Source organism: Tinamus guttatus, unplaced genomic scaffold, assembly GCF_059628265.1.
Source record: "Tinamus guttatus ecotype Peru unplaced genomic scaffold, ASM5962826v1 Tinamus_guttatus_pri_ptg000327l, whole genome shotgun sequence".
Taxonomy (NCBI): domain Eukaryota; kingdom Metazoa; phylum Chordata; class Aves; order Tinamiformes; family Tinamidae; genus Tinamus; species Tinamus guttatus.
Window position 1 is genome coordinate 4,299,755 of NW_028288861.1, and position 27,504 is coordinate 4,327,258.

Consider the following 27,504-nt stretch of genomic DNA (forward strand, 5'->3'; position numbering starts at 1 on the left):
TCCTTCCCTCATGGCGCGGCCTTCTCCAGCTGCGTCCCTGGCTGGGCCGTTACCCGCGGGGCGCAAAGCCGGCGGCGGAGCGGGCCGGGCCCCCCGGCGGGCGGCGCCCAGGTGGGCGCGCGGAGGGCGCCGCCCGCCGGGGGGCCCGGCCCGCTCCGCCCGCTGCCCGCGCGGCCGCCACGTCGCCCGGCGCCTGCGCACGCGGCGCGGGGCGGAACGCCGCTCGCCTCCGCGCCCGGGCGGCGGCGGAAAATGGCGGCCGGCATTCGGGAGAAGCAGACGGGTGAGCGGCTGCGCGCGGCGGGGGGCTCCCCCTCCGGCCCTTCCTTCCCCACGGGCCCTCCGCCCGGCGGCGGCCGCCCCGGCCTCGGGGCGGGCTGTGGGCTGCCCCACCGGGGGGTTCTCCCCCCTCTCGGTGCGCGCGCGAGGAGATGGCGGCGGAGGGTCGCGGCGCCCAACGGCCGCGGGCGGAAAGCGAGAGGTGCCGCCTGCCCCCGCGCTCCCCGCGTTTGGGGTCGCTGCTGGCCGCGACGGGAACCAGGGTGCTGCCGTTGGAGGCCTTGGAAAGGGGGAGTTACCGGGGCCGTCAGTGGTGCGGGGGCAAAGGGGGCAGTTTCGTGCCCGGCGCCCCAGATCGCCCGCTCCCCTGCCTCCTGCGGGCTTCTCTTCTGCTGCGCAGAGAGCAGCCCGCGGCCTCCCTGCGCGTGCGGTCGGGGTAGGGACTCGGGCTGAGGTGATCTTAGTTGTGACCAGGGCCACCCCCGAGCAGCTGGAGGAGGAAGGGGGCTGCTCCGCGGGGCTTGGGCCACCCCTCTGAGGACTCTCAAAGGGCGCGTGTCGCTCTGACACCCTGTTTAGTTCCCTCGCCGCAGAAGTTGTCCATGATTCGCACTGCTGTCTTGTCGTCCATTCCTTGACAGAAAGGCAGTGCCTTTCTGGGGGTTAGAGGTTTCTGGGCACGGCTGTTTAACGTGCAGTTTGCAAAAGCATCCACTGAAGAGTCTCAGTTTCTGTGTTGGCTTTAAGCACTTGCTAGTACTGTCAGCCACCTTTCTGTATCCTAAATCCACTTGCTATAGTCTCTACTTTGGTCGGCTGCCACCAACAGTGCTATTTGATGTTCCTTTACTGCGCTTTACTTTTGTTCACTCTGGTACCTCTCTGATTAAGCACCCTGGAGTCCTTGAGTCTTTATTTCACACAACTTTGTTCTGTTCTTCCCTGTTTCCTTCTCCTTAGCGCCTGATTATTTCCATCATTCTTCACTACTGAATCCATATTGTCCGTTGGTAATTTGTCGGGGGAGGTAATTTGTTTCTTGGGACATAATTTGTAAGAAAACTGTTTGAACTGCTAGAGGATGCTCAGGCAGAGACCTGAAGTGGTGTATTATGGTTTAGTATTTTTTATAACCAGACATGTACACCAGCTGCTGTGACCGTGGTCCTGCTCCCTGGCCTGTCAGAGCAAGTCATCATGCAAACAAAGCACAAACCTGATACATGCTCCAGGGCATGTTCAGCCTAAACAGAAATTAAATGACAAGGTGAATATATATATTAAAAAAAAGAAACGTAAATGATGAAAGGATAATGTTTGCCATGATAGTCACAGCACAGTGGTAGTCTGATTGCTGTCTTCTTTTATAGAGTTTTACTTTAAATGGTGAACTCTACAAAGAAGCTGCTTCTCTCCAGCCTCAGCTTTGTACAGAATTGCTCCTCTGGCTGTGGGATACAGAGGATGTCGTCAGTAGGGAGGAGGGAAGCTTGAGCGTCCCATTTGTAATCAGCTCCCGGAGGTCCAGGGTTTAAAAAACATCAGAGGGTAGGGCTGGGTCCAGAGTGATGCAGTGCTCGCTGCCAGTGCCAAGGGTGAGTGTGGCAGCAGTTTTGTTACTGGTTATGATGTGTTTTGAAAATGCAGTATACGGGATGTAGGGGCAGCGTGTGAAGGAAGACTTCAGGCCTGGGCATGTGCATGTGATGTTAGGAAAGCCAGAGTTCAGCTGGGCTTGAGATTTGCAAGGGTTGCAAAGAGTAGTGAAAAGAGCTGCTGCTGCACTGGTGGTGCAAGGAAACAGGTGAGACTGCTGGGGTGAGTGATCAGTGCCAGTGGCGAAGGCTGAGAAACTGGATTTCTTCTTCAGCAGGGTTTTCCAGGCCCTTTGGGAAGTGTTCAAAGAGAATTACTAGGAGTGAATGAGGGCTGGAACAAGGATTATTTGAGAGAACTTGACATGTATGAGTCCCTTGGACCTGATGAGCTACATCCAGCAGCGCTGAAAGATGTAGCTGATGTAGCTTGCAGGGCCACCTCCATCATCTTCGAAAGGTCGTGCTGACCAGGAGTGGTCCCTGATAACTAGAGAGAAGTGAATATTGCACCCATCTTCAAGAGAGCAAAAGGACAATCCAGGGAATAACAGCCTAGTTAGCCTCACCTGATTCCCGTGAAATTCCTGAACCATGTCCAAACCTTCCAACATGAGCTACCCAGTGATCCCAGGAACTCCATAGGAGCTGCACTTAGTACTCAGAGTAGCTTCAGTGTGAACCATTTCCACTAATGTTTCAATATGTGCATCAAAGTTGTTGTCAAGCAAACAGGTGTTTTTGGCTTATGTATATAGTGCTGATCCAGTTTGCTGGGACACGCAGAGCACGCTAGTTCTTAATCTACGGAATGTCCCGTGTCGCCTTTGGAAAGAGACTGCAAGTACTTTTAACGCACTGTAGCAGAATACAGCCCATATGATAAAGAAGAGACATTCTTTCTTAATGTGTTGCGACTTGCGTTTCTTCCTTTTGCAATGTTTCTCTGTGTCCATAAATTCTGTCTGACGTGTGACACTTGTCAGCCAAAAGTTGCCTAAAAATAAGACAATGTGGCTTGTTGTATTTATATTTTGTGGGGGTTTTCCTCTCAAATGAACCATATCATAAAGGCCTGTTACTGTGTTTTGGTTGTGCCAAATAGTATAGCTGTAAAGAGAATAAATCGTTATTCACCTTACTTTGCAGCGGCTTTGAAACGTATGTTGAACTTCAATGTTCCTCCGGTTAAAAACAGCACAGGAGAACCTGTATGGAAGGTAAGTACTTGAGCTAGAACAGCAGAGTTTTTCAGTGCTCTAGAAAGTTTAGATTTAGCTAAATTAAGTTTACTCTAATGTTCTTAACTTGCACAGATCTTTTTTTCCAGTTAAGAATATATAGAAATTGTATGTTAAAATTTCTGGAAATTATATATATTTGAAAGATGGATTACTTAGAGAGACAAAGACTAACAGATTCTGTAGGCAGATATTTTAATGAGCAGCTGGGGAGAATGTTTTAGAATGTGCTTAGGTCTCATTGATATCTATTGGCATAAATTCAGGTGAGAATTATAGGTGAACTCAAAAAGTCACAAAGAGACCTACAGAAAGGGAAATAATTGAAAACTTTAAATTTAGGACAAGTTGATATCAAGGAATCTTCATTAGCTTTAAAGAATTAAATAACTTGATTCTGAGGAATTTTTTGCCACCAGAAATATTCTGTGTCTTCATCTGTTCTGTTGTCTTATGTTACTTCTCCCTCTGTTTCCTCCCAAATATAGTCGGAGAAATTCTGCCCATTTGATAAATAACAAATTACCGACAACCCCTGATCTGACTGACATTTTTTTCAGAAGGAAGTGATGATTTTTTTTCCATTTATCTTTGAGCTTTTTTTTTTTTTTTTTCTTTTTGGTCCTAGTAAGCACAAATGTACAGGTAGTTTGCGACAAATTAATGATTTATTATAAATGGATAAAGGTTTAACATATGCAAGATCATGGCAGTAGTTCCTGAAACGTGAACTACTTCATCCACTTTCCTTACTGCTGTGTAAGAAGGTGTGTATCTTTACAGCCATATCTGTGTTACAGGTTCTTATTTATGACAGATTTGGCCAAGATATAATCTCACCGTTGCTGTCAGTGAAAGAGTTGAGAGATATGGGGATCACTTTGCATCTGTAAGTACTTTAAAAAAAAAAAGGAGGGGGGGGTTGTTTTTTTATTTGTTTAAGTAGTTTACCTAATATTCCAAACAAGTTATGACAATACATGTAAAATCATTTAAAGAACAAGTGCTAAAATAAATATTATATCTTATTTTCCTAAAGTCAAATGACATTATTAAGAATCAGGGTCTGATGAAATGATATTCTTCAGCAGCATATTCTACTCAGTATAGGAGGCCCTTGTTCAAACATAAAAATTATCCAGTAAGGTTTTTTTGAATATCTCTTTGTACAAATCTCTCATATTTCATACATGTTAAGATTTTCGGGCTCAAATGGTTTGTTGGGATTGTGTAGACTCCTTGCATGCATTTTTACATACAAACTTTAATTTTATCTTATCAAAGTTACAATATATTTAAATATTATTTTAAGAGATTTTCAACTTATCTTTAAGTTGTTTTTAGTTTGCTGTTGCTTGGTAGCAACGGCACAGAAGTATTTTGAACCTGCCTTTAGGTTTTTCAAAAGTTTATTAACTTTTGCTAAGTTAAGGCTAGGATTGAAACACAATTTCATCTATTGACACATCAGCAGAAATGAAATAGAAACGTGTTAGCATCTTGCCTGTCCTTGCTTAGAGGAGCAGGTTACTAGTATAAGTTAAACTTTTTTGATGTTGTCATGCTTTAAATTAGCCAACAAGTTGTATTTCATATATAAGCTTTTTTGAATGTTGTATTTTAGTTTCATGTAGATGGAATAATCAAGATTCGAGATTTTTGAAGTCCTTTCTTAATTTTCAAATAAAATTTCAAGATTGCCATTGACATATTTAGCTACTGAAAAAAAGGAGGTTTTTTGCTTTTTTTTTTGTGTTACATTCTTGCTAAAATCTAAGTAAATAAATTGTCAGGAGATGTTCTAGGGAATTAGATTGTTCCTTACAGAAGTGGTTTCTTTAGTGTTACAATGTTGCACAACTCTGAACAAGGACACCTTAGAGATTTAGTTTTCTTTCTTTCAGGCTCTTGCATTCGGATCGGGATGCTATTCCAGACGTTCCAGCTGTTTATTTTGTAATGCCAACAGAAGAAAATATTGACAGAATGTGCCAGGTAATTTGTTTGCTTGATCTCCAAAATGAGTAGATACAACACAGAGAGAGTGTGTTAAGTAATCTTGTCCCAAAGGGAATGTCACTATTCTGCATGCAGTTCTTGTGCGTGTATGAATACACCTTTGCTTGTGTTTTATTACTAAGAAATCTTTGTCATATAATATGTTTCTCCAAAATTTTATGTGGAAAACTTCTGTTTTTCAGAGAGTAGAAGAGTAAATGTGTAATGGAGTTTTGGAGAGTGAGTTCTGGGAATGAGGGGACAAGCAGGCACAAATTAACATACATAGAAATTCTATTTAAACATAAAACAAACAAACACCTCTTTTATAATGTGAGAATGGTCACCCAGTGGAACAGGTTGCCCAGAGGTTGTGGACGCTTCATCCTTGGACATGTTCAAAAACTGGCTGAGTTTTGCCTGAGCAACCTGCTCTGGTTGGACTGATCTGGGCATGGGATAGGACTAGGTGATCTCCAGAGGTCCTGTTCAGCCTCAACAGTTGATTCAGTGGGAGGAGCTGACTGAAGTTGTCATCTTTACCAGAGGAAGAAAAAGTAGCAAAGAGTAATTGTAGTCTGTAATAATGTGTAAAAGACAGGTTATTTCTTAATTTATTTAATTTCCTGGCTGTTCTGAGAATTTTGTTTACTAATTTAAGTCAAAACACTATGTACAAGGGTGTATGAATCAGGCAGAAATGGTAATTTGCCTATGATATTGTACCACCTTGTAAAAGTGTTTATATTTTTAATTATTCCAAAATATATTAGTATTTATTCAGGAAAAAGGTTTTGTCTTCCTTACTTTTAGGATCTTCGAAATCAACTTTACGAATCGTATTATTTAAACTTTATTTCTGCCATTTCAAGAAGTAAACTGGAAGATATTGCAAATGCTGCCATAGGTGCTAATGCAGTAACACAAGTGGCTAAGGTAAGAAAATCACACGGTCTCTGTGTTAAAGATACTATTGCTGCAGGTGTTCTGGTAGTCTTTTTTGGCCACTTGTATGGCACATGTGGCTTTTTTGAAGAAGAAAATGAACAGATTTCTTTCTATTTTGTATAGTTTGACTCAGTGACAGCGTGGATTTACTGGGGAAAATAAGGGCATTACAGTCATCTCAGTAATCCTGCTTACCACTAAACTTATCTTAGAAGTCCGAGTGCTGCAAGGCCTTTGTGGTGAATGATAAGGGAGAAAGTGGCTTCAGAGGCATTCCCAATCTCATCAACTCAGTAACTGCATCCAATCATATTTAATGGTGTGGAGGTTTTAGCTTATAATACATGAAAAAGTTTGTATGAATGCAGTTGTCATTTTAAATGGTGTTCAGTAGTGAGTGATCCGTACATACGCACCGTGGTACTGGACACTTGTAGACCTTTAAAGACCAGTGGACTTGCCAGGACTCAGTCTCTTGTTTTTAGTTTAATACTACATATTATTAATTAATGCCAAAACTACATATTATTAGTTATTTTCATATGCATTTAAATACATTTGTTTTTTCTCAGTCCTGTTGGGGATAACTACTGGAGTGAGAGAAGGAAACAGTTGGGAATTTAAATGAAAAACTAATGATGCTTTTTAAAGCCCTAGATATTCAACAGGGGTAAATTGGTGTAGTGCTGTTGACTAATTTTATCGTACGTATTCATCCCATTCACAATTTATGCTATAGAGGTTTCACTTTTTTTCTGAATGTGCAAGTATTTTACAGAAAGTTTGGAACTGTGTGAAATATAGTCTCCTATTCAATATGTATTACCCTCTCTTTTGTCTCTCCTGGCTGAAAACTGTCTGTATTGTAGTTCTTCATATTAGTAGTACAGTATAATGGTAGTATAGTAATAAAAAATAAGTCTATATTATTACACTGTTTTCCATATATATTGATGTTTAACTACTAAAAGTTCATCCACAGAAATCTCTAAAGTTGGTTTGTTTTCTTTTAGCACTCTTCAGGAGTGCTCTAGTATTCCGCACTCAGCGTTTACAAAGACTTTTCTCATTTGTACAATATGTCTTACATTTATGTCTTCTAAAAGGTAGCTCTATAACACTGAGGTTCAAACAGAAGTGCCAGTAAATCACAAACAGATGTTTTGTACTTCATTATGGACTGTTCTGAATATTGTTCCTTGATTTCCAGGTATTTGATCAGTATCTCAATTTTATTACTTTGGAAGATGATATGTTTATATTGTGTAACCAAAACAAAGAGCTTGTTTCATATCGTGGTAAGTTGGGCAAAAAATATACTGGAATGTTTACTTTTGAAGTTGTATTTAATATCTAACAATGTTTCTATTTGACTTTTCATTTTAAGATTCTCTAAAGTGTTAATATGTAGATTGCATGCACATATCTCTGCATCTATGTATGTTTTTTCACCTTTGACCTCTTCAGACATCAGGATAGCCTGCTAGGTGTGTAGATTAAAATCATGAAGAAAGAAGTTCTTAAGTCTTGAATACACCATTTTTACCATATGACTATTGTAATAGTGAAATGTAAATACGTATTTTCATTTAAGAAAAGAATTAAGATTAAAATATAGTTGTGTTGAACACCTAATTATAGTTTAAATTTTCACGATTTAAAATTTAGCCAAGGGAAATTGTAGCATAGATTTATATATGGATAGTAAGGCTTTTTATGAATGGAGTTATTTAGGAATCATTTCTCCTTACTTACACATACACAGAAACCCTGTGGTGGCTGCTGTGTGCAGGCACTCTTGTTTAGTCATGAGCTCTTCTGTGGTTCTTAAGGGATTAAATACTTTGTGAATGTGAATGCAAATGGTCTGTTATAAAGTTGCCTATAGGCAAAGTAACACAAGAAAAATGACTTTGAATTGATGAAGAGTTGTCCGGACCTTCTAGGCATTAACCAGGCAGTGCCTGTCTTTCCCAGTCAGGATGTGAAAACAGGGGTGCAGACACGTGGGGAGATGGTTGAGCCCAGGGGCTGCAGCAGAGCAGGGAAGAGCCTGGGGAGGAAGAGCACAGAAAGTAGGAACTGCCAGTGCACTCCAAGCACCTGAGCCAGGGAGCTGTTCGTCAGCTTCTCCAGGAAGTCTCAGAGCTGCAAGTGAAATGGGCCTGGGGGAACTGCTTTGTTTTTAGCTCTCTTGAGGCTTCTGTCAGGGCTGTTTTGGAACATAGCAGGAAAGTTATGGAGCTGCTTCCGCCAGCCTTAGCTCAGTCACCGGTAGGCTGCAGTGCAGTCTAAGGCAGTGTCTGTACTGGCTGTCAGCAGCAACCACCTGGATTTTTGTGCTTCTCTGAGCCATTAGTATGCTGAGCTGAGTGAAAACTGTCACCCGCTCACCACTGCCCCCCTTACTCTCATGGCCGGCTACTAGGTGGTGGTGTGGTTTGATGCGAGGGGAAAAATTTGGTAAGAGATGAATCCCCTTGCATTCCAGCCAATCCTCAAAGGTTAGAGGGACTGGAGGCAGCTGGGCTCATCTCTTCATAGGGATGATACCAAATACTATGATAGCTATAGGCCTGACTCTGGCAGTATCAGGTCCATGAACAGCGTGTTGACTGTAGATGCAATCACCTTCAAAACAAGTAGTCAAGTAGCACAATTTATTCAAATGCAACATCTACAAAGCAGTTTTTGGTTCTCATTACGGGAAATTCTCTGCTACAGTGTGGAGTTCTTAGGCAGTTCCTAGGGTACAAATGTGCAATCATCCCTCACCTCAGAAGATGGGAGAGGGCTCTCAGCCTCGATGAGTCTCCTCAGGCAGGGTCCTGACCCAAGGGGAGGAAACAGGTTCAGCCCGTTGACTGATCCAGAAGTTATGGTGGAGTCTGCCCTCTCCCATCTTCCCTCTTCCTTCTTTTTTTCTTCCTTCTTTTTTTCTTCCTTCTTTTTTTCTTCCTTCTTTTTTTCTTCCTTCTTTTTTTCTTCCTTCTTTTTTTCTTCCTTCTTTTTTTCTTCCTTCTTTTTTTCTTCCTTCTTTTTTTCTTCCTTCTTTTTTTCTTCCTTCTTTTTTTCTTCCTTCTTTTTTTCTTCCTTCTTTTTTTCTTCCTTCTTTTTTTCTTCCTTCTTTTTTTCTTCCTTCTTTTTTTCTTCCTTCTTTTTTTCTTCCTTCTTTTTTTCTTCCTTCTTTTTTTCTTCCTTCTTTTTTTCTTCCTTCTTTTTTTCTTCCTTCTTTTTTTCTTCCTTCTTTCTCTATATATCCCTCCTTAGTTCACCTTTTCTTTTACATTTAGCTGGAGCTTGAGTGACTCTAGTCATACTTACTCTTGTTATTTATTGGTTTAAAAAGTCTCTCGAGTTAATTGAAAATCCAGAGAGCATGCTCAGCGAGGAGTGGTTGTTCCTTGGAAGCGGTTAACTTCTGGGATGGGGGTGTGTGTTGGTATTATAATGAGATTAGAATGAGGAGAAGTTTGAGCAAAGTCCATCATAAATCCATCTGCCACCCTTGTTGGCCCAGCACCAGACATCTTATTGTACTGTGTAGCTTATCAGCTGCGTGGTGCGACCAGGTCGCCACGTCTGCAGGGAGCACAACAGAGTTTGGCCGTGGTGTCTTCACTCGGCTCCACCCTCCGTTCGCTCACCAGCTGCCCGGCACCGTCAGGTCACCACCTCCACAGGGAATCCCACACAGGTTGGCCATGGTGTCTCTGTTCTGCTCCACTCTTCCTTTACTCTTATTAGTGTGTGCTGGGAGGGCAGATCGTGTTGCCGAGGAAATCCTTGGCACATACCAACCACACTGGAAGAGGTAACTGTCTCTCACCTCAAGCAAGCCTCTGTAATGCCAGAACTTCTGTTAGGCCCTAGTTTTTCGCTAATTTCCCCTTTCTCAAGCAATTCTCCCACAGGCGGCAGGAGCTAACATGGCAAATGTAGGCTGATTTTCAGTTAACTGATTTGCTGGCGCCGTGACTGTGTTCATGGAGAAGTAGCATGAGAACAATAAGCATGATAACACTTTTCAGTTACGTCAAAGTCTTTCAGAGAGAGAAAAGAGGTAGGAATTGGGTAGGCACAGAAATACACAGGTTTAGCACTTCTTTGGGCAAGGGGGCAGACTGGGTGATCCCTTAGCCTCCTTCAGGATCTTTCAGTAACTGTTCGTAGAAGGAAGAGTAACTAATATTGGTATAACATGGAAGTTCTTGGAGGTTGATATGCAAATGTTATATACCCATACATTTATACACAACTGTATCCATTTGGTAAAAAAAAAAAAAAAAAGGTACTGTAATAAAAATAATCTTTTTTCCCTCCCCTGTGAACTGGGAGACCATTAGTTGGAAGTTAACTACAGGAACTGATACCCCCAGTTAATGTCAAAATTTTGACATTACAAGAAAATACAGAATTAGGAGCAGTCTGATGATTAAGAAAAATGAGCATGGAATAAAAAAGGTGCTGAGGGGAGCACTTCTATTGCTGTTGTCTTTCTAATAGCCTAATAATAAGTTTGACTTGTGAAGTCTAGCTACTGATAAAAACTGCTAATATAATCAATCTCTGTAAAGTTTTCAGAGGACAAAAGTAGGGAGAAAAAATATCATCCTTAAATTAGAGAGTGATTTTGGCTGACCATGCATAAATTTGGGATGGAAAGCTTAATAGTGCTCTGAGCAATGAAGTTCCTGTTTGAGGTAAGGAGATAAGGCAGGTAACTACTTCAGAGATTTTTTTGAAAAGTAAAATAAAATAAAGGAAGGGGATTTATGGTACCAGTCCAGAGTTAGTGCATGATTTGATACGTGTAATAAGATTAAATTGATGTTTCCTATGAGCTTTTATATTCTTGTCAGTGTTAATTCCCAGAAATGCTGCTAAGCAGTTCTTTTACTGACCTAGCAGCAAAGGGAAATATTTCTATCTGTAACATCATGTGTTTTATGGAATTTTCCCTACACTAGAAACTGAAAGTAATTTTAATTTTCTTTTTTTAAAAAAAGGTCTTTAGAAAAGTGTACTGTAAGTTTCTTAAAATATGCATTCCTGAAGATTTCACGTTTGGAAAGTGGTTTCCGAGTGGGTAGCTATTTGCATTTCCTAACACATGGTTTTCTAGGAGGTTTTTACTTCCGCGAGGCAAAAGTTAGTGTGTGCAGTGCCGGAGAGCACTTTGGCCTTACGTGAGGAGCGTTAGTTAAGTTCTCCCCAGTGTCCGACTTAAAAGTAATGGAAATGCTAAAAGGTGCATTTCACAGTTTGATCTCTTCACCCACAGAAGCATTTGGCTGTTAGTGGCACTGGATAAGAGGAGAGTCAGTGTCTCAGTATTAACATAGCATTATGAGTTTCTTTAATCCTATTAGTAACTTTTTTCCCGTACTGTTTTAGCCATTAACAGACCAGATATAACCGACACTGAAATGGAAACGATAATGGACACTATTGTTGATAGTCTCTTCTGCTTCTTTGTTACACTTGGTAAGTGTTCAAATTCTAGCATATTTTCAATGTATTTTCTTTCCAAAAGAGGTACGTTTTTGGTTAGATGTTGCAGCTTGGAGCGGGTCAGGAATGCCAGACATCAACTTCATAGAAGCTGGAACTGACTTCGTTTATTAGCTTTTCATGCAGTACATTTATATGATTCTTAACAATTAGTGATGTAATTACACAGGCTCCTAATTGGTAGACAATGATCTAACTCAGACCCTTACAGCCCCCCTTACTTGTTTAGCTCATCCTTTTAGTTCAACAGCTCTTTTATTCCCTCTGACCTTGGTCTACTTTCTTATCTCCTAGTTAGCACTCCCTTTGTTCTTTCACTGAAACCTGAAGGCTGGAATTGAGCAGGCCTGCTGGGCAGCCATGTACGCGGCTCTCTAGCCATCCCTCTACAATTCCCCCTTTTTCTTTTGTACCAGCAAGGCCTGCTTAGTAGTACAGGACACTTCTTCCTCTCATGATGTTCTGCAGGCTCACACTTCCCACCGCTAGGGTACCAGCTGTTTGCCTGCTACATCTGATGTATGTGAGGTTGCTTCCAGCCAAGGTCTCACCCATTTTGCTGGCACCCATCTGGTTCCAGCATCTGTAATGATACAAGCATACCCTTTTCCCCAGGTTATCAAGTCCAAAGGTCCCGTCCATTTTCCCGTGTTCCAGTCTCTCAGCATCGCCTTACACGGACCCAACTTTACTTCTGTCAGGGCTCCCTTTAGCCCAGCCCTGTGTTTGACCATCAGAGGGACTAGGCTGTCCTGGGGTAATCTCAAAATTTTAAAACATATTCTGCTCTTGCCAATTTTTCTGCAGGCATAATTCCCAATTCTCCTCTTTCTTTTTTTTTTTCTTTTTTTTTTCTTTTTTTTTTTCTTTTTTTTCTTTTTTTTTTCTTTTTTCTTTTTTTTTTCTTTTTTCTTTTTTTTTCTTTTTTTCCCTTTTTTCCCTTTTTTTCTTTTTTTTTTTCCTTTTTTTTCTTTTTTTCTTTTTTTTTTTTTTTTTTATAGCTGGCATTTCAGCGTTTGGTTCATATGTTCCACTATGTCATGGTCCTCAGGATGCAATAGTATGGTGAAAAAACAATCTTTCAAATCGATTATTAAGATGTCCCAATCATTTTGAAAGGTTCTCGATTTCCATTTCTATTTATGTTTGCATAGCTTCAATTTGGTTTCCTCCCCAGAAATTGCTTGGGATTTCTATATATTAAGGAGGCCCCCGCTCCAGTAGCATTGAGGCTTTTACAATTTGTAAGGACTGTTGCAGGTCCTTCCGTGCCAGTTGCACTGGAGCTTGGCCGTCGCTTCATTCTTGTTTCCCATGCTGAAGTACTTCCCTAGTCTCTTTCCAAGGATACAAGTCAGAGTACGGCTCCCAGTCCTCCACTGGTTGTGGGGGGGGAACGCCATAGTCTGAGTTATTCCTGGCTTTCCCTCTTTCAAATTCTGTACTTTCCTGTTGTGCTTATTCAGCCCTCTCTGCTGATATATATATTACACAATAAAGATCTAAAGACCACACACACAAACAGCACAAACACAGTTTCTATCCAGTGGCACGACCTCACGTAGCTGTGCACTCCGCTAGTGAGTTCCACTGGTTGTCGGCAGGACACTGAGACTGAACATTCTCTCGAGTTGGCAGATTAGAGGGTTGCTGACAGGCTCCTAACTCGGCGGGCGTCCCTGCAGAGACAACGTAGCCCTCAGTGTTAGGAGTCTCACCCCTCCTTTCTCTCTGCACTGTCTGTTTATGCCCGGTGCATCCTGCCACGTAGGGCCAGTACGTGCCAGCAGGCAGACCAGGGGGCGGACAAACTCCGCCTTCAGTCACATAACCTTCCCTCCTGGGTGCGCAGGTGCGCATACCAGTAAGTGGTCCTAGTCGTCAGTCTGAGGGTCCTGCCTTTCTCCTCTTACTCCCTCTCAGGTGTTTGACCTTCAAATTAATTTAGAGGATGTTTGCAGTTAAGTTGGCTACAAGCCCGGTCGAGCAGCCGCCTTCAGCTGCTTTTGGAGGAGGTCGGCTGTGAGCCTGGCTGAGCAGCCGCCTCCGTGCTCCTTATCTCTCAGTCTGGGCAGGCAAACATCTTCTTTCTCAAGATCTTGGATTCTATTTCGCACAACAATTTTATGACTCTACAGATCATACAAATTTCCAGCTTTCAACCATACCTCGTGTCAGCATCAATATACAAAGGATACAACACATAATAGAGATGAACATAGCAAATAGAAATAATAGCCCTAATAACGGTTTCTGTCCTCACTTAAAGCATTACAATTCTTCAACCCCCACTTTAAAAGACAGATCAAACCCCTCTGCACCTCCCTCCTGGCTGTTGTCAAGCCCTCAGCAACATAAGTCTCCTTGATCTCATTCGCCTTCTCTTCCCCGGCCCCCCTTCTCCTTTTTTCAAGGTGATCTAACAAGTCCTGGACCCAGCCGGGCCGTTCTTAGGCACGACGGGGTGGTCCGGGAGTGGGGGCACAGACAGTGCAGGCGCCACAGGCACAGATGAGGACGCGGGCGGGGGGGTTGGCAATGGATCTCCAGACACCAGCGGTTTTCGGTGGCGTGGCGGTCCCGGTCCTGAAGTGCTCGCAAAGGCTTTTACAGGTACACTGCTCACAGCTTCGGGAGGCTCACAATCCAGCGGTGGCCCTGTGATGTCCTTTGGGCGATGGTGGGGCTCAGAACCCCCTCGCTTCAGCTTGGGGCTTTGCAAGTGTCCCTTGTCTCTAGCCCATTTATACAGCTCATACAGCTTCTTCATGCTCACTGCTGCCTCCCTCTTTGCTAATAAGTCCAGCAGCAGTTGTACAGCAGCTTCTCGCTCCATTTTGTACGTACACCGGGGTCTCTGCTTCTAGCCCTTCCCTGACGACGTCTTTCCGTCCCGGGCCCCAGCTTCTTGCCCCCCAACGCCGTCTTTTCCGTGTGCGCAATCACGGCCGGCTTACCCGCTCTGGTCCCCTTCTTGGTCGGATCACTCGGCTGCACCCGTATGTCGTCCTCCGGAATCCCGCACCATTGTGCCAGGTCCCTGTACCAGTCCCTGTTCGGAATCTGGTCCCTGTTCGGAATCGAGTCCCTGTTCGGAATCTTGTCCCTGTTCGGGCGCCACTTGTTGCAGCTTGGAGCGGGTCAGGAATGCCAGACATCAACTTCATAGAAGCTGGAACTGACTTCGTTTATTAGCTTTTCATGCAGTACATTTATATGATTCTTAACAATTAGTGATGTAATTACACAGGCTCCTAATTGGTAGACAATGATCTAACTCAGACCCTTACAGCCCCCCTTACTTGTTTAGCTCATCCTTTTAGTTCAACAGCTCTTTTATTCCCTCTGACCTTGGTCTACTTTCTTATCTCCTAGTTAGCACTCCCTTTGTTCTTTCACTGAAACCTGAAGGCTGGAATTGAGCAGGCCTGCTGGGCAGCCATGTACGCGGCTCTCTAGCCATCCCTCTACAGTTAGATATGTAGAAGTTGAGTGATTAAAGCAGCCAAGTAAAACTGGAAACAGAGAAATAACCCCAGACACCAGTACAGGCTGGGGACCGACCTTCTGGAGAGCAGCTCTGCAGAGAGGGACCTGGGTGTCATGGTGGATGACAAGTTGACCATGAGGCAGCAGTGTGCCCTCATGGCCAAGAAGGCCAATGGGATCCTGGGGTGCATTAAGAAGAGCGTCTCCAGCAGGTCGAGGGAGGTGATCCTGCCCCTCTACCCAGCCCTGGTGAGGCCACATCTGGAGTATTGTGTCCAGTTCTGGGCTCCACAGTACAAGAGGGATGTGGAGCTGCTGGAGAGAGTCCAGCACAGGGCCACAAGGATGATCAGGGGCCTGGAACATCTGCCCTATGAGGAGAGGCTGAGGGAGCTGGGCCTGTTCAGCCTGGAGAAGAGAAGGCTGAGAGGGGATCTAATCAGTGTCTATAAGTACCTCAAGGGAGGCATCCACCTGAGGAGGATGGTGCTGGCCTCTTTTCACTGGTGGCCACCGACAGAACTAGAGGTAATGGTCACAAACTGAAACACCAAAAGTTCCACAGGAACTTAAGGAAAAGTTTTTTTACTGTGAGAGTGACAGAGCACGGGAACAGGCTGCCCAGAGAGGTTGTGGAGTCTCCTTCTCTGGAGATCTTCAAAACCCACTTGGACGCAGTCCTGTGCCATGTGCTCTAGGTGACCCTGTGTGTGCAGGAGGGTTGGACTAGAAGACCTCTAGAGGTCCCTTCCCATGTTAAGCATTCTATTCTAGGTGCAAAAACCTGGAATAGTTCACTCTGTAAGTTGCCAGGATTCTTGCTATACATAAAATCTGTCCTACGGTGAGTCTTAGCTTTAAAGATCACTGGGTGAAGTGTACTGCTGAAATGCAAGGTTTGACGTCGTATCTGTGGAATCATAGGCAATGGCTGCAAGGGACAAGCTTAGTATAGTTTATATTGTCCACTTAAAAAAAAACTCAAAATGTCTCAAGATGTTATTTTCTGAAAAATGCACTAACTTATATCTGAAACTTATCACGGAAATGGAAGTTGCTATCTCTTCTATTAGGAGCTATTCCTATAATCAGATGCTCAAGAGGAACTGCAGCTGAAATGGTGGCAGTGGTAAGAATTTTTTTTTTTCCTGAGCAAGTGTCATCGTTTTGAAACTTTCCTTCAGCATATTTGCTCTTTTCAGTATCATATAGAAATCCAGTGGTATTGTATATTTTTGCTTATCAGGGAAGAGAAGCTGGAAAGGAAATAAACCACTTTTCCATTCTGATTTCATTTCCATGGAGCACATCAGTAGAAATTAGAATATTGTAATACTATTACATTGCAATAGTATTGTTTTGCACTGTGATAAAGCTGATGAGAAACTTAAGCCTGAATAAGCATTTCTACCCTAGAGCATATGTTAAGTTTTCTGAGAGGGATGATGGTTAGAACCATTGCACTCTATTTACAGTCTGTAAAGTAATCAAAAAGCTTTCTGTGTGTCCTACTGGGACTGTCTTGCTGGGAAACCCTATGGATACAGGACTTTCTTTACTATATGAAAATAAACTTGATTATAAAATAGAGATGACTAGAGCTGGACTAGATCGTGATGAAAAAATGCCTTGTGCTACTTAAATCAAGTGTTCAGTGTTCATGTATTCATAGTAGTAGTAATCTCATTCATATGAAACATTCCCTGCAGCCCATTTGCTGCTTCTGCAGGTCGTCTGAGCTGTGGTCCCCTGTTTGTGCTTCCTATTAGTGGATTTTTTTGTTTAGGGAGAGGGTGCTAATTGCCTGAGAGGGTCATTAAAATGACCATTGGTCATTAAAAGCTGCCTTTTTTCATTTTTTCCTCAGAAATTAGATAAGAAACTTAGAGAGAATCTAAGGGATGCCAGGAACAGTCTTTTTACGGGTGACACACTTGGAGCTGGCCAGTTCAGGTATGGTGTTTGTGTTTTCGTTTTTCATATTTCAGTTGTCTGAAAGATCTCTTTACAATTAAATCACTGTGCTGAAAACTGTTTACAAGTATTTGGTTCAAATACTGAGTAGCTTGCCTGTGTTAAAAGAATGAGAAGTTATTCTAAGGAAGGTTTTGTATCTTTTTGTATAATCAGGTTGAAAACTTATGTAGCTAAGAGGTATGCAGTGAGTCAAAAAAGGTGATTTTGTTCACTTCTAGGGTCAGCAAGAACCAAGTCCCTGACAATATGCTTGGTTTACAGTTCTAGAACATGCAGTTGGGCGTCTGGACATATGCTAGCATCATTCAGTCAATTAAAAAGAAAGAAATTCGCATTTTCTCACTTGGGAGCAGTTATCAGCTGTAATTACATCAAGGGCAGGTGTTTCTCAGCTCATCTCTGCTTTCACAAGAGGAGAACTACCCAGGGACTGCCTCTTGGATCATTAGACTGATCTGAAACCTTTGTGGGGAAGGAGTGGTTGGAAAAGAAATTGCAGATGCTTCCATTTGTCTGATACGTGTTCTCATTAGCCTCCCACAAATACTTAATCTTAGGGAAGACTCCACAGGCTGCCAGAGAGGGACAGGGACTTGTTATGGTAGCCCACACTGTACGTGAGACGGTAAGGAGACCTATTAGAAAGACTGGGGCTAAAAGAATTGGTTACGATCCCCTAGTGTCCTAGGATATAAAATAGTCCTTACATAGTATTTTTTTTTTCTGAAATCAAGAGCAGCACTTTAGCAAAAGACATTAAAACATCTCTAAGTGTTGCAAAATAAGTCGAGATTGAGAGATATAAGAAAGTAAAAAGAGAAGAAATAGCAGTGAAGTCCCAGTTCCCTCCATTTCATTGGAACTGAATTGTAACCACTGTTTTTCCTTAGAAAGGGTAGCTTTTTTCTTACCATCTAGCATCATACCCTCAGAAAATCAGCATATAAGGAGAAATACGGGAACCATTTATCATTTAAGTGGTTCAGATCCCGAGTTTGTTTTTCAAAATGATAACAGGCAAGTGGTTAAGGCTCTTAAGCATTTTCATCTACATGAAAGAACATGCAGAGAGCCAGAGCATGGAATTAGTGTGCTTTTTATTCCCTTCGAATACCTATCAGACTTACTGTAGGGTTAATGTGCTTTGGGGGATTGTGACAGTCATGTTCTGTACATTTACATCATTCCTGTCTTCACTGTAAATTGTTTATGTAACCATATCCCAAGATATTTAGGCTTATCTGATTTTTTTTTTCTGTAAATTGAGTATCAATGGAGTCATTACGGCACATCTCAGTCTTTTCTTTGCAGACATCGTATGCAAGCAGACAGGAAAAATGAAAGGAAAAACACTTGAGAGATTTATATTTAAGGTTCATAGTGGGGATTAATGTTGAACGTGACCCACTTCAGCTTTTATAGCGTGAAACAGGTGATTAATGCTCCAATATGTATCCACAAGAAGGTCATAACTTATGCCTAAAAGGCCGGTTACTGCTCGGTGCTGCAGACTTCTGTTTCGTGTCCTGCATTGGTAACGGCTCTCAGTGCAAAGCAGGTCATCTTTTTACCACTGGACAGGGATTCATGACGTTTCTGGTAGTGAAGCCACAGGTGCTTCAGGGAAGGCTGCAATTACTCCCTAGCAGAGAACTTGGCTTTTAATTTGAAATCTGAGGTAGAAGGTGGTTTATATCACTCAGGATGTTCTGGAATGTTCTAAATATGTTTAAAGCAAGTACTAATGCAGTGTCGTCTTTTCAGCTTCCAAAGGCCCCTATTAGTCCTTGTTGACAGAAACATAGATTTAGCAACTCCTCTACATCATACTTGGACATACCAAGCTTTAGTGCATGATGTACTGGTAAGAATAAACCTAATTTTATTACCAAAAATATTTTTTGATTCAGTTTATCATTAACCTTAATGCCATATTTTCTTTTAATCAAAACACTGTTTGGTCTGTTTTGTTTGGAAGTTCAGTTAAAAGCAGCTTGGAAGATTTCCTCTAGAAGATTTATTTGATGATAACATCTAAAATGAAATAATTAAAAAGTTGAAATCCGGATATTGCCAAAACGTTGATAATTTAGCAACCCTACTTTGTTTTCAGTAGTTTGTGATCTTTTTTGTTGTGGAAGCTCTAAATTCCACCAGAGACATCTCGGTTTTCCAAAAGAAATAATTAAGTTCTAAGCCATTTTTAGTATTAGCCAGAACTTCTAAAAGTGCCTATTTCTGTTTTTCTCCACAAGATGGTGTAGCTGTTTAGTATAGAAACTGCAAACAGTGTATGACTCTACTCCAAGGAATCTAAAATAAGATTTGGGGGGATTTTTTTTGGAAGTCCACATAGTTTTAAAGCATATTCATTTCCTGGAGTTTATTTTATAAAGCCAATAGTAAAAATATACTGAACAAAACCAAATATGGTTCAGTTGGGATTTATAATTTTCATATATTATTATGTAATGAAATAATAAAAGATATTGTGAGTAAGAGTAATATCTTAAGAGTTTTGTTTTGTTTTACTGTAGCTTTTCTGAGAAATATTTTGTCTTTACGGCTGAGCCTGTTGGAGGAATATGCAAAATATACACCCAAAGACACATGTAGATAAAGTTATGTGTTTGCATTCAGTTTCTTATGATTTAAATAGTCATACATCATGATATCTATGAACTTGTATGGTTGTGATCAGGTTTTTTTTTAGCACAAATAGGACCCTCTAGGACTCATTTGCACTCTGTTCTGTGTAATTCATTGCCCTGTGCTTTATAAAAAGTCCCTTCCTCTTGGAAACAAATAGTAATCACAAAAATAAAAGACTCTGGTTTCTTCATGACAGGCATATATGGAAAAAATACAGTTTACACTGTGTTTAACCACCTGGAGACTTAAAATTAGAGGTATTAAACTTCTGCTTTTTTTTTGAAGACCAGTGCCAGAGTATAGGAGGGAGACCAACATTAGAATCATTAGAGGTGTAAATGTTCTTGCACGAGGTCAGTCTCCCTATGTTCGTTGTCTGCCATGCAGCCAGCAGCAGCTTGCTGACCAGCTCGCCAGGGCACCCGCCTGCGGCCCAGCTCGGAGCGGGAGCGCACGGGCTAGGCTGGGCTCGGCACGCGCACGGGTCAGACGGAGCGTGGAGGAGCAGAGGGGTCAGAGATGCCCTGTGAGCTGAGGATAGCCAGTGCTGCCCACATGGAGAGGGATCAGAATCGTGCTGGTAGGATGGTGTGAGGATCCGTGCATCGGTCTCGGTGCTGCATCAGGTTTCAGTAATTTCTCTGCACCCACTGGTTGCACCTTGCTTTGGACTGAGTTGATGGGTCTACAAATCTGCCTAGTGGAATTGTAACTGAGTTGACTGTGTTTTGTGTTAAGGGACAAAATTTAATTTCAGAATCAGGCAAGTTACAGTTTAAGGCAAGCTGTCCTCTCAAACACAGCCTAATACTTTACCAAGTAACCACAGTAGCCTTTTAAAAGACCCTAAATTGCAACAATGCAAATGTTACCAAGGTGATGATTTTCACTTAAATCAGTCTGTGGACCTTGTGGCTGTTGAGCTAAATGCTGACCTGACCACCGGGTGCTGTGCTGCGGCTGTGCAGGCAGGGCTGGGAGGAAAGTGTCCTCCTGTTTGTGTTCAAAGCACCTTCCAGCAGTGACCTGGGGAGGCTGCGCAGCGTGGAGAGGAAGCCTGTGAAGATAAAACGAGAAGGGACTTCAGTCAGTAAGAGCCAAAGCATAGATCTCCGCTAAAAACTGCGGCCGAGCTTTCAATCAACTGTGGGTTTTTTTCTGTTTCTCTTTTTTCTTTTTTTCTTTTTCTTTTTTGCTGTTAACCTTTTAGTGAACAAATGTTAGTGAAAAATACTCCCTTTTTACTGAAACCTTAAATAGGCCTTGTTAAATGCTATTTCTTCTTTGTGGCAGCATGTGCTTCCTTTGAATCGTTGTTTCTTTCCATTCTGGCAGGAGAGATTTGTAGCATTTTGTTTTTAGTGTGAACTCTGTAAAGTGATAGCTAGAAACACTTTTTGAATTGTTTTTATGTGACAGTTTCACTTATAATGATCTAGTTCTGAACATTGTAATGGACATAATAAAATGCAGTTGTATTTCTGGAAAAAAATACATAATCTGAAAGTTTTTTGACAAACTCTGTGAAGTCCAAGATTTTATTCCTTTTGTCATTATTTACCAAGAAAACAGGACCTTTAGAATTTAAAATGTGTTGCGAAAGGGGTTAGAGTAAAGTCAGTGAGTGGGCTCCTAGCTAGAGGGATGTGCTGCAGAAAACGTCTCTGGCCAAGGAAAGGAAGGGAAAACATATGGGAAGGAGCATGGTGATATAGGATGTGAGCATAAGTAACTGTCATCTATCTGAAAATGGGGTTCCTTGGTTCACACATTTGTGGAAGAAGAAAAGCCCAAAAGAGAAATTTCAGCTTTGTTGCAAGCAATACTGTTTTACTTTTCACTGGGGGGCATTATTTCAGAGGGAGAGAGGGAGGCCTGTGGAGGTGGGTAGATAAATAGTCCTCTCAGTGGATATTCCCCCTACCCGTGTGTTGAAATTCTTTGCTGCTTTGATTCATCTGCTGTAGTTGTGAAAGTGGAATTCAGTCCAAGAAACTTGTTTGTTATTCTGCAGCACTGAAACTTTTACGATGATAGGCAGCTGTTAGGCAGCTGTTAAAGCTCAGTTACTGTTAAATAATTTATTTTCCCTAAAGAAAATACTATTCCTATCAGTTTAATATAAGCAGATTGCTTGCCTATGAGACAGTCAGATATTCCTGCTTGAGATTTGTTGCTTTGTTTGGTAGTTGTTCAATAAGTTTGTGTAATTTTGGAATTATAGCACTGCTGCTCCTATTGTCTAGTTAGTTAGGAGGCACCTTTCTGCCCTCTTATGAATTTAATAAACAGCGGTGTTTCTGTTTATTCTGGAAAATATATTAGAAAGTAATTGGCTCAGAATAAATGACTGATTAAATTATTTCAAAGCTTAACTAAGAAAGTTTAACTAAGATTTCTTTTTTTTTAGGATTTCCATTTAAATAGAGTTAATTTGGAAGAATCAGCAGGAACAGAAAGTTCTCCAGCAGGTGCTAGACCTAAGAAAAAAAATAAGAAGTCCTATGACTTAACTGCATCTGACAAATTTTGGCAAAAGCATAAAGGCAGGTAAGCAGAATACGCGTTTATCTAGTCAATTTGTGTGGAAGGGTTTCTTTGGTGTAGTTGGGCTATATGGGCAAATGATCAGGGAATCAGGGTACTGCAGAGGGGGCTCATAAATCCCAGCATACAGGTGAAGATGTTTTGTAAGGTATTTCCAAGTTAAGGGATTTTTTTTGTCTTTATAGCACAAAAATTTAAGTCTAGTTTTAAAGGTACTAATAACAGTTCTAATACTGTTTTAGGAGGACTTTAATCCACAATAAAAGTTACAGCCATCATAGTATATCTACTAATAACAGCTTTGCTAGTATTGCTAAAATATTTTTGGAGCCCTGAACAGTTCTGGGTTAGAAAGGACAAAAAGAAATGGAAAAGGGTGTTGTCTTTACTCTTATTCAGATGAACAAAAAGCTGTACAGAAGTTCTGTCTGTCTCTAAGCTTACAGCATTTTTTAAAACTTGCAATCTGACTCACATGACTTTTGCCATCTGTTTGCTAAATACTAAATTTTGGGAGAAAATTCACTACATGTAGAATTAATTCTCTGAGTAAGTCATTACAAAAAATAAAATGATAAGGATAGTCTTATGATTCTTTCATATCCTAGTACTTCTGTTTTTGAAGCAATTTGGAAATATATTAGAAGGTTGTTTTATTTTAAACTGAGCAGTTTTTGTTGTCTATCTACATTCATTATCTATGCTTTTTGTTACATAGCGGAAAACTGTTGCTGCTCATGTTTTTGTCAAAAAATATAAAGTTTTACCAGAATTATAAAAAGCTCACAGAAAACAGTGGATATATCTTGGAAAGTTTCAGTAAACATTCAGCAAAATGTCATTATTTTCACTGTTGTGAGTCTGCTGCAGGATTAGTGTATTCATATTCCTAAAATACATTTCTGCAATCATCCTGATCATACAAACTTGTCTGGTTTTAGTGTTTCAGCTCATTCATTTAACTGAGACTAATACAGGATTTTGCATTAGTCCTTTTCCAGAGGTGGCCGAGTCTGTTCAGCAAGAACTGGAATCCTACAGAGCTCAGGAGGATGAAGTCAAAAGACTTAAAAGTATCATGGTGAGATTTATCACACGCATTCGCTGAGTAGTGTAAAATAGCCCTTGGGTGGTGTGTGCTTGCTGGGTGAGAGGCTGTTTTGCTTTGTATTTTTTCAAATATTGGCACATGTTGATATTTGCAAGCTCTCTGTAAGCTGTAATACAGGACTGGAAGTCCCATGTTTCATTATAAAGTTCAGAATTTATTGTTTTTATTGGCATTACATTTATATTACTTCTGTAATAATTGTAAAATATGATCCAGACATTAGCATGAGCGTGAGAAAAGAAGTTAAAAATGCACTGACTGTATTTGTATATGTAGTTGCCATATTTATTATGATTACTTTTATTCATCTTCCAAACTCTTCCCCAAAACCAGGGTATAGAAGGGGAGGATGAAGGAGCAATAAGTATGCTCTCGGATAACACAGCTAAGCTAACCTCAGCGGTGAGGTAAGTCATCAGTGATGCATTATTTCTTAATTAAGTTAATAGGGAACAATTTCTAATTCTCTCTGCCATTTCACTTTTAATGTCCTTTGAAATGAGCAACTTTAAAAATAGACTGTTCAACTCAAGAGGAAACCTTAGGTGCATTATTAATCTGCTAAAGTTTAAGACAATCCTCCTGACAAATACTCATGTGACTTCCATAGCAGGTGTATGTAAGACCCATAAATAGGAATTTGTAGCATTTCATCAAGAGCCATAAATTGTTTTCTGCATCATAGATTTATTTGCATTCTCCCTCTGGAAACACCCTCCTCCCTCTGCATTCCTTTAAAAGCTGTCTATGAAACCCACTTCTGAAAGCATCTGCTTTCTTTACACAATATATGATTAATTACATTTTGATTAATATAGTATTGTAGCTAATATATTAACATCTCTTAGCAAAATTACAGTCATTAAAAACTCTGCATGGAGAATTTAGTATCTTGCTAGTGCATACTTAGAAACTCTGGATGAGACTGAAAGTCTGAGATTTAGACTTTTCCTATCTCTAATTCTGTTCTTCATTCTGTTTCTGCCTTGGTTCAGTTTGCTTTTCTTAAATAAGACCCCATTATCGGCATGAAGCAGAAAGAGAATTATTCTGAGAGGTCCTGTAAATCCATTATGTGTCTATATTGTGTCTTAGTGAGTTGCAGAATGTGCTTTGTGTGCTATGCCAGGGCTGGAATGTGGTTGCAGTTGCAAAGGATGTCTTGGTCACACATTTCCAGACAAGCCAAGAAATGTTTCCAAGTTTGCAAGGTGCTGGTTCTTGGCTTATGGCAGTAAGACAGGGAAGAAACAAGTTTCAAAAGCTTTAAACTTACAGCACCAATGGGGAAAAAAAAAAAACAGCAGAGTATGGCTAAAGCTTTTTGAGGAAGCTTTGCTGTTCAGTGTTTGCAGTCTTCAGGACTCAAAACTGTTTTTTGTGATCATGAGCTTTCAATAATAGTGCTAAGTTACCGTGTTATACATGGTTTGCTAATCAACATTAAAACCTGTTTCAGTCTGTTCCATTGGATAGCTCAGTTCTGCTATGAGAATTATTACATCTATGCTTTCTAACCTTACTGTTCCATAGTAGGTCCAAAAAAAAAAAAAGAGAGAGATGTACAACACCCTATTCAACTAACAGGGCAACTCAGCAGGTTAGTTTGTATTTAATTTTTTCAGCTCTCTTCCAGAACTACTTGAAAAGAAGAGGCTCATCGATCTCCATACAAATGTTGCAACTGCTGTTTTGGAGCATATAAAGGTACAGACTGCTTCAGTTTTCTGTCTGTAATGCCGTTTACCTGAAGAAATGTGTTTGAACAAGTAAAGCAATCAAAAGTGTTGCCTTGGAAAGCAATCATTGTGTAACATCACTTAATGTTGAAGAGTGAGAGGGAATGATTTTTGAATGCCTATGCATTAAAAAATGAATCAAACATACCCTTTTATTTTAAAAGAACTTGTTAGTATACTATCATTTATATATGACAGCCATACTTTCATTGTGGCTTGAAGACCTCCTAAAACATAGTTGTGAAGGAGAAGTCTTTGCTGCGCAGCAAGGTATGATTTGAATCTAAACAATTCTGTGTTCAGTACATACGTATTAAAGGGACTGGTTATTGGTCCCCAAATGGGAGCGATCCCCTGAGGAGCGGCCGTAGTGATGCCCGGCCCTGAACTGCTCTTTCTCGGAGGGTTAGGGGAGTCTCCTGCATCGTGTGGTCTAGACGAACTCAAGAAGGGTGTTTGTCCTCCCACTGCTCTTGGAACAACTTGCAGGCAGTTTCAGTGTCAAGTGAAGACCATGGTTGTTAGCAGGAAGATTTGTAAGATGTCTTTTTCTGAAAGGCTCATGTGTAATTTGTGTTCTCCTAAAGCAGAAAGGTTGGAATCCTGTTCGTGAAAGTGGTTTAGGCATCAGGTCTCATTGAAAGTCAGTAGTTAAGAAAATTTTACACTGCACTGTTTGTAACAGCCATAGGAGGCAGTATGTGTTGAAGCCTCCCTTGGTAACACTTGTGAAGTCTGTTTTACTTCTGGCTATTACTTTTTTTCTTAGCTCACTACTGTAAATGAACTGCAAGGGACACACTTGTGTCTCTTCCTCAGTGTCAAAAATAGAAATAAGATTGATTTCTGCACTAGAATTAAGAATAGATTCGGTTTATTACTGAGGGACTGAGTTTTATGTGCTTTTGCAGTATTAGACGTGTCAGCCATCAGATCTGGCAACTTCTAAAAGCAGTACATTAATTGCAAAGAAAATGGAAATTGACAATGGTGGTTTATTTGTTGTCTAGTCTGTAAAGTCACTTTTCTAAGAAAAATACTGACAGTGCGAGCAGGCTTACACACCAGTAGGATTTTATCTATTTTGTTGAACATGGTTTCAGAACATGCAGAACGAAATGCCATTAGTTTTATCTCCTGTGCCCTCCTGGCTGTGCACTGGAGCTGGATGCCCGTGTTGACTGCATTGCCTGCGGGGGGGGGGGGGCACTTTTCCTTTATGCAGAGGTGGCAGGGACTGTCCTGGGCACCTGGATAAGCACCAGCTAGGAGGCTCCAGGGTGCTCATAGATTCCTTAGTTCTGGAATTGCTAAGTGCTCCGGCTCTTTCCTCCTGATTGCAAAGCTCTCGGGATCACAAAGTGAATGGGCAGGCAGTTTCTTCAGTGTGTTGGTGCTATGTGCTTCTGTATCATCATTTCTATTGATTTAGAATCATTCCCTTCCTCTCCGGATGTTTAGAAAACTACTTAAAACTGCTGCAAAAGTAGGAGCACTTTTTTTCCATTGGAATTTAGCTGCGCTAAAAACTTTTCAACAAACAAATAAGAAGTTTCCTCAAATGGTCCCAACTTTTTTCCCTTGTGATTTTACTCTCCTTTTTTACAAACAACATCTTTCTAACTTGAGCTGTAGAATTGTAAATTTAAGCTGAGATGTTACTCGGCGTAGCCGTGAGATATGTTTCCAAAAGAAGCAGTGTCTCAGCCACCATTTATACAGAAGTTCTGATGACAACTTGGGGCTGTGCTAGTAGGTTTTACATACAGTTAAATAATTAAGCCAGACTAGGGTAAGAGGAAGACTAAAAAAAATTTTGGCAAGTGCCAAGGCCATGGGAAGTGCCATTTCAATCTATTCTTTTCTTCAGGTTGCTACATTTTTGGTTCCAAAATAATCTGGAAGCACAATTATGCTTTAAAATTGCTTGTGTGTGTTGTTCATAACATTTTGTACTATAGTAAATTTTTAAGCATTTTTCTTCATTGAGTATGAGAATCAGTGCAAAGAATTCTCAGAGACCTTCTCAGGATACACTGAGTAAGTTTAGCTTTCTTAATGGTCGTATATTAGTGTTCAGTTTACAGCTGCTTTCCACATTGTCTTGGAATCATTTTCTGAGACACAGTAAGAGGAAACCAGAAATTAATCACCTGCTCGGAGGTCCTGGCAGTTTTCTGGCATATCCAAATGTTCAGTGCAAGGAAGGGGAGAAAGAAGCGCTGCTTCGCGGGGCCGACCAGCGGCCGGCAGCGCCCGGCAGCGCGCAGAGCTCCGAGCCCGGCCGGCACCGGCCGCCTTTGCTGCGCGGGGGCTGCTCGCTAAAGGAGGGTGCCCACAAGTTAGCACATTGCAGGGTGGAACGGGGGGTGTCTTTCAAGCTGCTTTCGTATTTTGAGTAACTCCTATCTTTG

At 41.3% G+C, this 27,504-nt stretch overlaps 1 protein-coding gene across 1 annotated transcript in view; it reads left to right on the top strand.

Annotated features, from left to right (window-relative positions):
- Positions 1 to 248: 248 nt before the first annotated feature.
- SCFD1 (sec1 family domain containing 1) overlaps positions 249 to 27,504 on the top strand; it is a 49,458-nt gene continuing 22,202 nt past the window's right edge. The window contains exons 1-14 of the mRNA XM_088529201.1: positions 249 to 283; positions 3,024 to 3,094; positions 3,916 to 4,004; positions 5,020 to 5,110; positions 5,927 to 6,049; positions 7,272 to 7,359; positions 11,459 to 11,548; positions 16,138 to 16,193; positions 16,932 to 17,017; positions 18,806 to 18,905; positions 22,104 to 22,243; positions 23,231 to 23,321; positions 23,685 to 23,758; positions 24,977 to 25,058. Coding sequence (XP_088385327.1) covers positions 253 to 283; positions 3,024 to 3,094; positions 3,916 to 4,004; positions 5,020 to 5,110; positions 5,927 to 6,049; positions 7,272 to 7,359; positions 11,459 to 11,548; positions 16,138 to 16,193; positions 16,932 to 17,017; positions 18,806 to 18,905; positions 22,104 to 22,243; positions 23,231 to 23,321; positions 23,685 to 23,758; positions 24,977 to 25,058 — 1,212 coding nt within the window. The 5' untranslated portion in view covers positions 249 to 252. The remainder of the gene's footprint in view (positions 284 to 3,023; positions 3,095 to 3,915; positions 4,005 to 5,019; positions 5,111 to 5,926; positions 6,050 to 7,271; positions 7,360 to 11,458; positions 11,549 to 16,137; positions 16,194 to 16,931; positions 17,018 to 18,805; positions 18,906 to 22,103; positions 22,244 to 23,230; positions 23,322 to 23,684; positions 23,759 to 24,976; positions 25,059 to 27,504) is intronic.